At 39.5% G+C, this 14,065-nt stretch overlaps 1 protein-coding gene across 7 annotated transcripts; it reads right to left on the bottom strand.

Moving 5' to 3' along the window:
- Positions 1–2,522: 2,522 nt before the first annotated feature.
- Positions 2,523–11,507, bottom strand: LOC121784629 (protein phosphatase 2C and cyclic nucleotide-binding/kinase domain-containing protein-like). Of its 7 annotated transcripts, none has more exons than XM_042182811.1 (16): positions 11,176–11,505; positions 9,863–11,003; positions 9,389–9,520; positions 9,041–9,271; positions 8,809–8,934; positions 7,609–7,671; positions 7,354–7,436; positions 5,982–6,213; positions 5,569–5,891; positions 5,341–5,428; positions 5,124–5,190; positions 4,628–4,905; positions 4,477–4,487; positions 4,239–4,346; positions 3,284–3,437; positions 2,523–3,203 (listed from the first exon to the last, which is right to left on the bottom strand). In XM_042182811.1, exons 2-16 carry the CDS (start codon positions 10,901–10,903, stop codon positions 2,961–2,963), a joined length of 3,180 nt encoding a protein of 1,059 aa, XP_042038745.1. In that variant the 5' UTR covers positions 10,904–11,003; positions 11,176–11,505; the 3' UTR covers positions 2,523–2,960. The 7 variants fall into 7 exon arrangements, 4 of the variants coding, with proteins under 4 accessions (XP_042038745.1, XP_042038743.1, XP_042038744.1 ...); XM_042182809.1 differs by having other exon boundaries at positions 4,239–4,360; positions 4,477–4,542; positions 11,176–11,504; XM_042182810.1 differs by having other exon boundaries at positions 4,239–4,360; positions 4,477–4,542; positions 11,303–11,504.
- Between the last annotated feature and the right edge of the window lie 2,558 nt (positions 11,508–14,065).

Here is a 14,065-nt window from a genome sequence, read left to right as displayed (position 1 = left end):
GCCCACTGAGTACTCCTGTACTCAGTCCTGCATGTGTTTCTAAATATGCAGATTAAGCAATAGGGTGGAGGCGTGTTGATCAGAGTCGATGCTACTTAAGTAAATAAGTGTGGATCTTTCGACGCTTCATGTCTTCATACGCGAAGTCGTTTTCTGGACTTTTTCCGCTGCAGTTTGTTATGAGAGCATAGTGAACTCTCATCATCGAAACTCTGATTATTTTGATGAAATGCTATTGATATTCAAATCCTTGTAATCGAATACTGGGATCTTATCTTATCATATTGTTTGACTTTTCAATGTGAAAGTTCTATCCTCATTTCTTCCCTATTTCTTTAAATCCTTTTATTAGTCGCGATTTATCCGCTTTTGCTATCTTTGGCGAAGTGCGGTCGTGACATAAAATGTGAATAGAAGTCTCATCAATTATTTTCATATTAAACAATTCCTAAAATTATGGAATCTAATCTTGTTCATTATTTTGGAAACAATAGTATTATATATCTTGATATATACATGTGGCCATTTTTACAACTTAAAAATTTAATAAATTTGTAATAATAAAATAATTGAATGCAAATATATTATTTCGTTGAACGATAACACTGAGAAATTGAGTGCAAATACATGTAGTTGTTTCCATAATTTATCATTTAAACGATTATTTAATACTAATAAAATAATTTTATGTGAATGACTATTTAACTCTAAATATATATAATCGACTTAAAATTTAAATGTTACTACAATTTAATGGAGTATCATTTTAATTTATTTTATATTAGACATCAAGTATTTTTTATAACTTACAAATTTCATAACTATTTGATAATAAAATAATTAGATGACAATTACTATTATAATTATAATTTACTTCTAATTTTTATAAATTAAATTTAGTTTTTTTTTAATTTAGAATTTTAAGAATTATTTAATAATAAAATATTGAATATAAATATTATTTAGTTGGATATCAATAAGAAACTAAGTAGTGAAAATAGTTGAGATTTTGTTAAAATTTTGCTAATAAACGTGAATCTTAATTGGTACTAATATATATTAATTAGTTATAGATAGTTAATTTGATTAGATTTGACTTTCCTTCCCTAATTAACAGTTATACATAACTACTAATTTTCCTTTTATCTAAAATAAGGGTATATTAGTACATATTTAAATCAAGGTTATGGCAAAGTGACATAGAGGTATTATAGCATAGAGACATTATGTCTCTAAATGACTGCCCTTTGAATTAATAGATTTAAAAATAATTTTGAAATTAGGCACAGATTGTTTGAACACATTCTAAATTACCAAATCTCATTCTCCCAAAGTTTATTTATGGTAATAATAAAAAAGGTAAAATCTGATAAGTGACAGTTGGAAAGCGCGGACAAGTTAAAAACTTGAGTGCTCGAATACAAGGTAATTACTCATTTATTTCCTTTTACAAACATAGCTTCCATAACTCCAATTCTCTCATTTTCTATATATATATATATATATATCTGCATTGTTGAATTGAATCAAACCACAAAATTTCAAATTGTGTGTGATGATAGCAAATATGTCTACAGAGTTGCGCCATTTCATTCCGGAGATAATTTCCGGCAGCAAAACCCTCAGCTTCTCTTTCATCCTCGCCAACGATGACAGCGTGGACACGACTCTTACGCTTTCCACAATTCAAAATCATGCTGTTGTTGGTGATGAAGAGGATGTGGATACATCTCTATCGCTGTTTCGCACAATTACACCTGTTTCCGAGCCACGAGTGAATTCCAATTCCTCGATCACTTCGTCGTTGAGTTTTAGCCCTCCTCCTTCTCCCCCTTACAAGAGGAAACGCGGCGACAGCGCTGGAAAGAAGAGAGGAAAGCGCTGCAATGATGATGAAGAGCGACGTCGGCTTCCTTGTATAGAGGAATTTCCGGGGCTGGGGCGAGCCCTAGAGGGGAATGAAGCGGTTTTCTTGTATCGGAAAAGGCTGGAGGGTTCGGATGTGAAGGGAGATCTGAACAGGATGTTTGTGACGAGAAGGGAGAGGCTGATGGAGGCGTTGACGGAGGAGGAGAAGGCGGCTATCAATGGCGGCAATGAAGGGCTTGTGGTTGTAGGGTTGGATGAAAGTGGGAGAATTTACAAGTTGGGATTGAAGAAGTGGAGGAGCTTGAACATGATGGTTATTAACTGTGATTGGAAGAAGATGGTTGTGGCAAACAATGCAGCTAAAGGCCATGAGGCCTGCATTTGGGGTTTTCGTCGACATGGCAAACTTGGTCTTGCTATCGCATTCAAACCCTAATTAACTTCATTTGTGCTCACTTTTTGACATAAACTTAGTTACATGTGTGACTGAATTTAATTGATTATGTTTCCCCAAAAGTGTACTTTTTGTTTCATGAATGTGTTGTCGTCTTCATTATCATCGTCTTCTTCGTAGTAAAATTATTATACAAATGATTTAAATCACGTTTGCAACTAAGAATTTTGATTTAAAAAAGAATTAAAATCAAATCAGAGAAATTCAAATCTTCAACTATATTAAGGGTTGCAAATGTCATGAAATTTAACATCTCGAAAACAAGCATTGTGGTTAATACAACAACAATGCTTCGATTATGTTCAATAATAATCTAGGATACAGAAACCTATTAATTCCGTAAATGGCTATAATTTTATGATTTTAAATAAACTTAATCAACTTAGACGTGGTATGCAAACCAAAAGAGACTTCCTTCATTTACATATATATCTACCTATGCACTAAACGTAGAGAACTCTAATTACTATCCTTCCTCTGTGTGCATTGAACAAGCAAGCGGCAGCTAATTTTCCCTCCGTGCTGATTGATTGATTGATCATAGTGTGAAGAGGGGACGGACTCTTACCGAAGGTCTTTACAACAAGCAAGTTCTGCAATGTTGCAAACTCCACAGAGACAAATTTCAACTGCTCCCCTACCAATCTTCAAGCCATTCTGGCACATTAGGTTCTGCAAATTCCCGGAGAGGGGAAGATGGCGCAGCCGCATCATCAAAATGGGTTTCAAGGTATTGATTTATACGGAAGATAATATCAGGGGGAACCGCAACCCTGCGTTCTGCTAGTCCTTCCCAATCTATGTCATGAAACCATGGATTGGCTTTAATGGAGTCAATGCCTTCACTTCCAAGTCTTGCACTTTCTTCTACTTCAAGTAACTGAATAATATATTATCGTTAGAATTCATGTTCATGTGCACTAACTGCAAAAGGTAAGGAAATGGCATTGATGGTATAACCTTAGTGATGATATCAACAGCTTCATTGCTAAATTCTTGTGGAAGTGTCAGTTGACCTTTGACAATTCTTGCGAATGTGAGCTCACTCTCTCTCCAGGATCCAAAAGGCATTTCACCTTTCAGCATGAAGTAGATCAAAGCTCCCACTGCCCACCTGTACAACTAGGCTATTTTAAGAAAATTCTAGGATGGCCAATATGATTAATTAGCAGCTGCACAAAAGTAATCAGCCAACAACACAAAATTAGCAGTTGCACAAAATTCTAGAATGCCATACATACAACATGCAAGTATACGCTGGGTCTGCAACTATCCAAAATGAGGACAATACTGTGATATCATCTGTAATTAGTTTAGACCATTGTCAAATTTATCTATAGTTTATCCTTGAGACTTTAGTTGGTAGTTATCTTTTTCCTAGTTTTAGTATGTTCAGGAGTCTTTTGGTATCTTTAGTAAATAACTATATAAATAGGGCTATGTTTCTCAGTTTAAATTGTCCAGAGATTTAGTTGAGTTTTGCGTGTTGCCGGAGATGGCCGTATGTTGCACTCCTTAGCTGTGGCCTTTTCGAAGGCGCGATTATTTTCAATTTATTGATATATAGAACTACTACTATTTTGAGTCATTTTCTTTCTGTTTGGTGGTTTTCCTGTGTTCCTTATTCTCTGCAACCGATTATCCATCTCCTCTGCCTTTACTCTTATCATAATGTAAGTTAGGGATACAAAACATAATTAGAGTCTATTACTTGCTTATAGAAGGTGCAAACATACCAGATGAACTAATATCATTGACATGGCAACATCACAACTAATGAGAGGCCTAAAAGGAATATTAGGCTGTCATCTTCGTATATTACGATAGCCACAAAGAATAAACATTTCACTGTCACATTTGAAAGAATTTTTTTGATGGCAATTGTAATAAAAGAAATCTAATCTAATTGACATACCAGTCAGCAGGGAAGCCATGGCCTTTCCCTTGGATTATTTCAGGAGCCAGAGAATCTGCTATACCACAAATTGTGAATGTTCTTTCACCAGATAATTGCTTCCCAAATCTGAAATCCACTAGCTAGATTGAAATATTGCAAACTCAGTATGACTTCAATAAATACTCAAAGTTGCCAAGTGGTAATATTTCCTTAAAGAAAGGACGTGCAATGAATCTGGAAATAAATATCATCGAACCTGTATATATCCTGTATGATCAAACACCAGAACATCAGGGGACACTCCTCGATACAGAATTCCAATCTGAAATATGAATACCAATCACAAAAGCAGAATTGACACAAGGAAGAGTTTCAAGTAAGAAAACAAAATTTTCAGTCAAGCCCACCTTGTGTAAACCTTCTAATGCAAGAACAACAGAGGCAGCACAAAATTGTGCAGATGTTTCATCCAGTGGGCTGTGAATTATTGATTTCATACAGCAAGCAATACGTGTATCAAGAAGTATGCCAGCATATGATTCATCGGCAGAAGTGCATACAACTTGAGGCACAAAAACAGACTGACTTATAGACTTCATTAGGTTCTTCTCCTTCAATACTGTTGCTTCTTTACCAAGGTTCCTAACCTTCTGCTTTGAGAATCTTTTTAAGGTAAACAACTTCTCTGCAGATGAAAATTCACAACTTTTTAAAGTTCATTAACAAAAAATCTTCCTTAGCATGACTGTGTAGGAAATTTTCATACTGACTCCAAATTAGGCTGGTATAAGTATAAAATAATGTAAGCAACTGGACAATAAGCGCGACAGTGGGAAAATCCAGACTGATATCACAAACATTTGTAAAATGCTAAACATGCAAAACAAAGTGGATAAAACTAACCTGAGTCAGGCACACGTATGAGACCAATATCACTGCAATCTGTGCAATACAAATAGTTTCTCCACTCCTGGATAAAATAATGTAAAATTATTGTCTTCCATAGAAGTCATTAGAAAGGACAATGTTGCTCTCAGGTTCGAGTCCTCCGTGTGGCGGCCTTTAAATTTAAATTTATTTACCCATCCAAAAAAAAGAAAGGACAATGTTGGCCTCTTACCAAATCAGAAAGTTGAACCTTGTTTATGGTTGATGTATCCAAATCTTTAACAGGTTCTGGAGATAAACTAGTTGAGACTTGTTTTGACCTATAAATTTAAAGCAAAATAAAAAGTAGGGTTAGAAAACAGGTCTAGGTCTTTCTATCTGCAGATATCTAGACATTATTTTTGGACAGCTAGAATGTTACATGAAAAGAGCAAAGTATTTAGAAAAAATGATGGCATACTTATGATCATGATCATCTTGAGAAAGCTTTGTTGGAGGCCCAACAACTGAATCAAACTTTTCCTTTGTTAATACGGAGCACACCACATCTCCAACAGCAACAGCACTCAAAGAAGTGATTTGCTCACCCAGAAGTGTCCATTCTCCAAAATAGCTGCCTTCATTCTTCTCCACTGAATAGCTCTTACCAGACATACTATCATCCTGCTCCTCAACTGCAGGCAAGATGAGACTGGACAGATTGGCACTTTTTACCAAATCCATCTCACAAGTAATTTTTATGATTCCTTTCTGTATGACATACAAACCCAAGAGGTCCTCACTCTGCATAGATGAATCAAAGAGAATTCGAGAGAGTTGCAACTAAAAACCACAACATTTTTAGAGAGGAAAAAAAGGAAAGAGGAAATGTACCTTTTCAACTATCTTCTGACCGTCACAAAAAGTCACCTCTAAAAGTGAATCTGCAATACTACTCAGCTGTAAGATTGTCAACCTTGAAAGAAGATCTACTGATCGAAGTAACTTTAACGATGATAAATTAGAAAATTCGGACATGAGAATTCCTCTAAAATCTTCTCGTTTAAGTGCCCAGAGAGTTCCATTGGTCACAGCTTGAACAGAAGCTTGGAGTGGCTTGTTGTACCTGCAATTCAACAAAACAATCTAAGTGACGAATTTAACTTATGTGTAAAAACAAAGATATACTGACTACCTTACAGATAAAGAAAGAATTCTATTTCAATTGAAATGGGATACAATACCCATATTCCTTGGAGACCTTTCATTATCGCCCATTGGTGGAGACCAAGTGTCACATTCCATACAGAATTATTTACTCATTTAAATTATTTTATAATACCCTAAGTTCAAACTACATAAAAGCCTAGGACCAATAACAAGCAAATATTGAAACTAAGAATGTTGCTAGCAAAAGAAAATAAACAGGGCTCAGCATCATATGAACTTCTTGTGTCTAAATAACCATCCTAATTTACGAAATTTTTAAGTCCAGCAACTCAATGATGAAAAATTTAACTAAGATACTGTCATGTTCCACATGCACCCACGTTTTACGGCATCTTGATAACTTGATGTAACTATGATTCGCAGTAAAGATTAATGTGGCTTTTGTTTTTCTCACTTTCATCAAATATTAGGATTTAATATCTCCAGTTCATCAGCTCACTTGAAAAATTTCTTAAATACATATGTAGAACCCTCTTGAGGAATTCACTCTAAAAACTCTTCAGAATCTCAAACTCAACCCTGACTGATTTCATATCAATAAACAACATTCTTGAGTTGAATTGTCGAGAGCATTAAATTTGAGGACAAAGATGAGAATGACATGGGTGGAGGAATAGAAAGGATGAATTGGATTATTTAAGAGATCATAACATGATTCTAACTGAAACATGGTTGGTTAAATAAGGGAAAGCAATAAGAACTGAAGGACTTTATGGGCTTCCACAGGAAGAAGGATACGTACTACGTAGAGTAGAGTATGTACGGCATGTTACATAACAGTAGTTAGTTATTACACAAATAAAAGTCATATTGCTAAACTGGCGCTATCTACTCACTATCACAGAGGGAAGGTTTATAAGTCTTACTGGGAGCAGATAATATAAACAAGAGAAACTGATATGCAATCTCTAACAAATATATGATCAACTTTTGGCTGGCTGAACCCTATATTAAGCCTTAACTTAAAAAAGAAATTCAAATGAGTGATTTATAGATTTTATTTTAGTATGAAAAAAGGAGGTAATCGACATCTCACATCAGTGCCAACTCTCCAAAGGAAGATAGCTTTTCAGCTGTGTAGCGCTGTAGCACCCTCGGAATATTGCTATCTTTCTCTTCCTGGCATATAAGTTCAGAGTGAGAAAATTCACAACAAGAAAATTAAGATATCTGGTTAATGGTTTTAACCACAGACCAAAAGTCTGGTAACAATAAGACGGCTTAGTTTTATCAGCTAAATAGCTATTAATAAAATACAATTCTTTCTGTACCATATAGCAAGTAAATTCACCTGAGTAGCCAAGACCTCAAACTCTCCATCACCAACAACAAAAAAACAGTCACCTTCTCCACCCTGAAAAATACAAATTAGTAACTTATACAAGCAGCAACAGACTAAAATATGTGCTACGACAGATAGATAGAAAAGGACTGAAATTAAATTGATATAACCGAACAGATTAAGTAACAAGCATAACGCCACCTCTGCTGAGGGCATTCACAGCAAATCACTGTACTCGATTATTATTTTCTGGACACCCTTCTCTGTAAACTCAAGAAGGTATTTAAATAGCAAGACAGCCTCCTACTCCTACTATAATACTACAATATAAACCTAATCCAATAATAAACTAAAGACTCTTAAAAGATAAACTAGAATAGCAAAAGAAAACAAACTAATCTAATATTCTAAAGTATGACATCAGCATGTGGATTGATATCAACTGCCCAGCTGACAAAACAGTTTGGTCCTCAAGGCTGGAGTTGAATCGTCTATGGAGGATCCTACTCATGCTTAATGACATAAGACAATGTATAGCACCGCAAAAAAACCAAAAGAGCAAGGAACGAAAACTGCCCAACAAGCGGAAGAGCAGCAGGCGTGGGCAGTAGGATGGAGGGTAATGAATAGAATGGAGACTAAAAATCTTCCGCTTGCTGCCCATCCAACCTCTCAAGCAGAAGAAGAAATCTCTCAAACTGCCCCACAAGCAGAAGATTTTCTAAATGAACTGACTAAAAATCTACAGGTCAGTAACTAGATCATTTCTTTCTCGCTCAATCTAATTCTCTCGGTGACTCGCTGCCCACCTCTCAACACAGTTCCAACCTAAGGTAGAGTTTTATACTAGCTGGGCCTTAGGGTTTCATATACGTGTCTTTAGTGCAGGGATTTTAGTGTAGCGCCAGAATGAGCTTCTGCAGATTAAAAGTACTTTTATTTCCTTCCACCCGGTTTGATGCACTTTCAGAATGAAATTCTGTGTTTTTCACTGAAGTTGTAGATTTATTTACAAATCCAAAATTTGACCATTAGGTTTCATGTACATAAACAGGTTTAAATTATTGATGGCGAATAGGGTACCAAAGCACCTCTGTTATGCGCCAAGTTAAGCACTCAAGGTGCTAGGTCCTAGTCTGGTTTACCAAAGTGTTTCTGGGAGCAATAGTTTTCTTGTACTCCAGGAATTGGATAAGAGTTAAGAATCACCTGCTTTACCACTATGTCTCCTGCTCCAACCTCAATTCTTTGCATGCAGTCCAACAAAACTTGACACTGTGAATCAGTAAGCTTTCTAAAGAGAAAATGGTCCCGCAGTGCCTGTTCAATTTGAGCCTGCCATAAACAGGATATACGTTAAATGAGATCAAAGGACAATTGAATTTTAAAAGATGAACATTTAAATAATGTATATGAGTAAAATTCACAGAAGGGGATCTACTTCTTCTTCCCAGGTCTTTCTATGGGCTGGGGATGACGGAACCCAAGCTAGCCCATTCTCAAGAGAACTTTCAAGAGCACGCAGTCGTGCACGGGATATATCATGCCTTGCACGTTGGTTTTTGGATCTCCAGTTCATAAGAGATGGAGAATCGGATCCTGATGCTTCAACAACTTGAGGTAAAGATGGTCTTGAAACTGGATCCAAATCTGCTGAGTGACCAAATGCAGCCTACATGTACACATGAAGTTATCAGTAAGAGTTCAGAAAAAATAACAGAGATGAAAACAAAAACATTAGAATCACAATGAAGGTGACACAACATAAGGCAGTAAAGGCCATGCTTACATCATTTAAACCATTTACATGGACAACTATAACAGTTATGTCATCTGTACGGGTTTCATATTGTAGCCAGCGACGATATGATTCGGCAACAATTGCAGCACAAGCATCACGCGGTTCCTTATGTTGTGCAACCTGAATGAATGACAAAAAAAGGAGGCATTAGTGGTAGTGAGGGGCAAGATGCATAGAGCAGTGTCAAATAACACTAAACAGCAATTCCTTTGAATTTGCTGGATACAATGGAACCTATTACCTTTCTAACAAGTTTATGTGTTTATTCTACTTTGAAGATAAGGGTCAGAGGGAACTTACGACCCAACATTATCAAAAGCAAACAGTTTTGCTTTTAGACACTGAATTAGGACAGTTCTCATAACGATATATAGTGCAAGAGCCACATGAAAACAGAGCAGATGATATATTACTCCGAGGTGAACTACTGTAGCATGAAAACGGAAGGAAGATATACATTACCATGTCCACCACAGTTTGGCTGGAAAGAAACTCAAAGACACCATCACTTGCAATAACAAAGAAAGGATGACTCTGCGTAAGCTCCAGGACAACAATTTCAGGGTTTGCAACAACGCCTATAGTCTCAGCAATAGAATCCCCAATGCTTCTTGTGAAAGCTGTACCGGGGTACATACCATTCTGGACCCATAGTCTAGGAGGATCACCATCATCATCTTCTTCAGTTCCCCAACACTGCACATGTGGATTCTTGAGTCCTTCAATCTGATCCAAAGTCAGAACTCTAGCTCCACAAAGCTTCACCCTTTCAAGTTCATCATGCCGAAAAGGTGTTTGATCAATAGAAAGATCAACGGCTACAATGTCATTCCCCCTTTTCTCGCCTACGACAGCCCTCGAATCACCAGCATTAGCGATATAAAGCGTCCTACCACGAACCTGGATTGTTACTGCAGTTGTTCCGCTCATGCTGTCATCCAGCGTGTCAGCATGCAATTGGGAGTTTGTTGTCAAGAAAGCTGCATGGCAGGCTTCAACTGCATCCATGTGAAATCGACTACTCCTGAGCAAATTTTCACATAACTTGTGCTTCACAAACTGCGAGCACTGAGTTCCGTATTCGCCATGACCATCAAAAACACCAAAAAAATGGTCATCTGGACTCGTTCCAAATGGAGCATGAATGCAAAAACTATCTTGGTTGGCCTTATCAAGAGCATCAGGGTAGTAACCTCTCTGAGACAGAAATGAGTAGTGTAATTCATATTCCCCAGATGGAACTTTCACGTACTTGGAGCCATCAGGAGGTAAGAATTGAGCTGACACCCTAGACAGCCGAGTAATACCCACCTCATGATCACTGGTTGAATTAAACTGATTTAGTTGCCCTTCTTTCTCTCCCTCACTCTCAGAACTGGCAGGTGAGAATACTGCAAACTCACTTGCAGCTGTTTTTACAGCTCCACTTCCTTGCAGATTAACATCTCGAGGGGCTGGGGCACACAACTCACCAATACATGTCTTAGAATAAACACAACCCATCACTCAGAAATCCAAATCTCCAAAATTCCTAGGTTTCCATAATACTGAATTCTGTCACAAAGCCCCACAACAGTTCCCGACTTGCAATGAAAGTTTTTTTCTGGAGTCAACAAGATCAAATTCAAAATGGCAATACAAAAATTCGTAAGGGTAAAAAAAGATCAGCACTACTTAATTTCCTCATCAGAAAATCGCAGAAATTAATTAATCTTCAAAAATAAGCAACAAAACTCTTTTACTACATAAATCAAGAGCATTAAAATCACAGTTACCATATTCCGCCAGCAATCAACATCACACCGAAACAGTGGAATATAAATTAGTAATAACAGTAGAAAAGAGGCATAATCCGCGAGCAATAGAAGCAGTAGAGTAAGCAGAGTAGATGCGTATACATACAGACGGAGGAGGAAGAAGGGGATGAGGATGTGAGTGATGTAATATGATTGATGGTGAGTAGATGATGAGGGAATTGAGGAGTACTGGATGTGGAGAGGAGTGAGGAGACGTAGCAGCAGTGCGTGTGTGAGTGAGACTGGTGGAATGGAATGGGGTCCATTGGTGCTGGGTTGGATTGGAGAGCGATGGAGATAAAGCTGGACCCATGCCAGACTTCGCCCATTCCCCCCAACCGCTTATATTCAAATCATTTACCCAATGTTTTATTTTGTATTTTCGAAAAAAAGGTTCTAATTTCGGCCTTTCGAAATTTAGAATTAAATTCGATAACCTTTCTATATATTGGATCGTGGCATGCGAATTTTTCAGAATAAGATTATTTATTTATTTTTTATATTTTTTTTCTTATTTTTACTCTTATAATATTTATAAATAGACTAAATTACCCCTAATATTTTACTCCAATCTTATTTTGGATTTCTGTACACCTCCATTTCTCCATTTTGTGTCAGATTGCAGAAGTCAGCAACTCCAATTATGTTTTAACAAAATCAGGCTATCCATAAGAGCATCCACAATAGGAATAGCCCAGCAATAGCCCAGCCATAGCCTAGCCACAAACTCCTCATGTCACATCATCAACACTAAAAATCCTCCTGCCACATCATAAATAGCCCAGCAATAGCCTAGCCACATCATAAATAGCCCAGCCACATCAATAGACACATCACTAATAACAATTATATAAAAATGAAATAATTAACAATCACACAATATATGGAATTTAATTTACGAGACATATACGAGAAACATTAATAATACTATTAAAAATTTAAAAAGTACAATAATTTAAAAAAAGTACAATAATTTAAAAAAATTACAATAATTAACCAAAAAGTACAATAATTCACTCCTCTGCTCCGTCGTTGTCGGCACCATCACCTCCGCCTCCGTCGCCACCATCGCCTCCGCCTCCGCCTCCGTCGCCGCCGCTTCTACTCCCGGCGGCTTCCCTCCGTGCCGCCTCCAAATCCTCCTGCATGCTCAGGAGCAATGTTTGAAGCAAACCCTTCTCCACGGGGTCCACCGCTGCCCGCCATTCGGCCATCGTCTTGACCATCTGAGCGCGCGTTTGTTGACGCGCGAAGAATTTGAGATCCGCTGTGGATTGGCCAGAGGGGGATGCCGACTGGACTTCGTGGGAACCCCCGGCGACCCCCCTCGCCTCCCGTTGAGCCCGTCTGGGCCCAACCGGGCAAGTTCGGCGAGCGAACGGACGAGGGGTCGGGACCTCCTGGGCCGTCTCGGGGAGGTCGTGGGAACCACCACTGCTGCCGCTGAAATCACCGGTATAGTTCAGTCGTTGCTTCTTCGGCCAGCCAACGTCGACACCTACTCGGAACTTCTCGGAGTCGTTCAGCACAAGATAGCAGTTCCAGTAGGTGAAGTCCTTATACACCCCCTTCAGGGGGAAGGCTTTCTCCGCTATCCTCCTGCAGTCTTCCTCCGTTTGGCCACTGCTCATCATGCGGAGGGCCCTGGTGTACAAGCCCGAAAATCGGGAGACCGCAGCCCTGATTCGGTCCCACCCCTTCCGGCAATCCTCCCCGGTGCATTGCCTCCCCTCCGGGCAAAACCTCTGGTAGGCTGCTGCTATCTTGCCCCACAAGTTGATGATCCTCTGGTTGTTCGAAACGAGAGGATTGTCGCAAACACTCACCCACGCCTTGGACAGCGCGACGTTCTCCGCGTCCGTCCACCTCCTCCGTACCGAGCTGTCGTCCTCACCCGGCTGCGAGGACTCGCCGACCCTCTTCCCCTTGTTTTTCTTCTTTGGGGCGCCACGACCCCGCCCTGCGCCCCCCGTTTGAACGGGAGCATCCGGAACACCGAAGGAGAAAGTGTCAAATTGGGGCAACGGCTGCGCCTCCGTTGGGGTCGATGTGTGCGACGAACCAGTCGAAAAATCAAAACTCGGGCGATAGACGTCCCCCGGCGTCCCCTGTGTCGCCGGGGATCCCCCCGTCGTCCACTGCGTCGCCGGTACCCCCCGGCGTCCCTTGCGTCGCCTGTACCCCCCCGGGCATCACCTGCATCCCGGGTGCCCACCCCGGCATCACTGGAAACCCCCCCGGCTGGCATCCCGGGCATCATCTGCTGCCACGGGTACATGTTGTAGTATGGTGGCATCTGACTCCATCCACTTCCCACGGGGACCGGGGGAGTTTGACCTTGAGACCCGCTACTCCCTGAAGTAGGCTCGTTGTTGAGATCCAGTTACCGTTGTTGATCTTGTACAGAAATTTAGATAGAGAGAGTACTCGTTAAAACAAGTGGTGCGAATGAAAATGACGTGCAATGCGCATATATATAGTGTTTCGGAAAAAAAAATCACGCTAGGCGGTGCGCTAGGCAATCCGGACGCTGCAATAGCGCCGAGCGGATTTCCCAGCGCACCGCCTAGCGCCACGGAACCGCCGAGCGCTAGGCTGTTTTTAAATCTGGAAACCGCTAGGCGGTTGCAATAGATCGCCTAGCGCACCGCCTAGCGCCGACGCTCGGCTAAGCGGTGCGCTAGGTGCTATTGTGGATGCTCTAACATCTTCAAAAATAGGAACTGATAGGCAAATCAAAAATCCAATTAGAGATTCAGTATAACCCTACGTTCACACAATCTTTCATCACATTCCACATTCAACTAACAGAGGATCGAGAAGAGGCGGCGATGGCAACAACTCGAGAGAAATTGATGGGACTGTTGAA

The sequence above is a fragment of the Salvia splendens genome, chromosome 21 (genome assembly GCF_004379255.2).
Source record: "Salvia splendens isolate huo1 chromosome 21, SspV2, whole genome shotgun sequence".
NCBI lineage: Eukaryota > Viridiplantae > Streptophyta > Magnoliopsida > Lamiales > Lamiaceae > Salvia > Salvia splendens.
The sequence above is the reverse complement of the archived record's forward strand: the minus strand, read 5'-3'. Positions and strand labels throughout refer to the sequence as shown.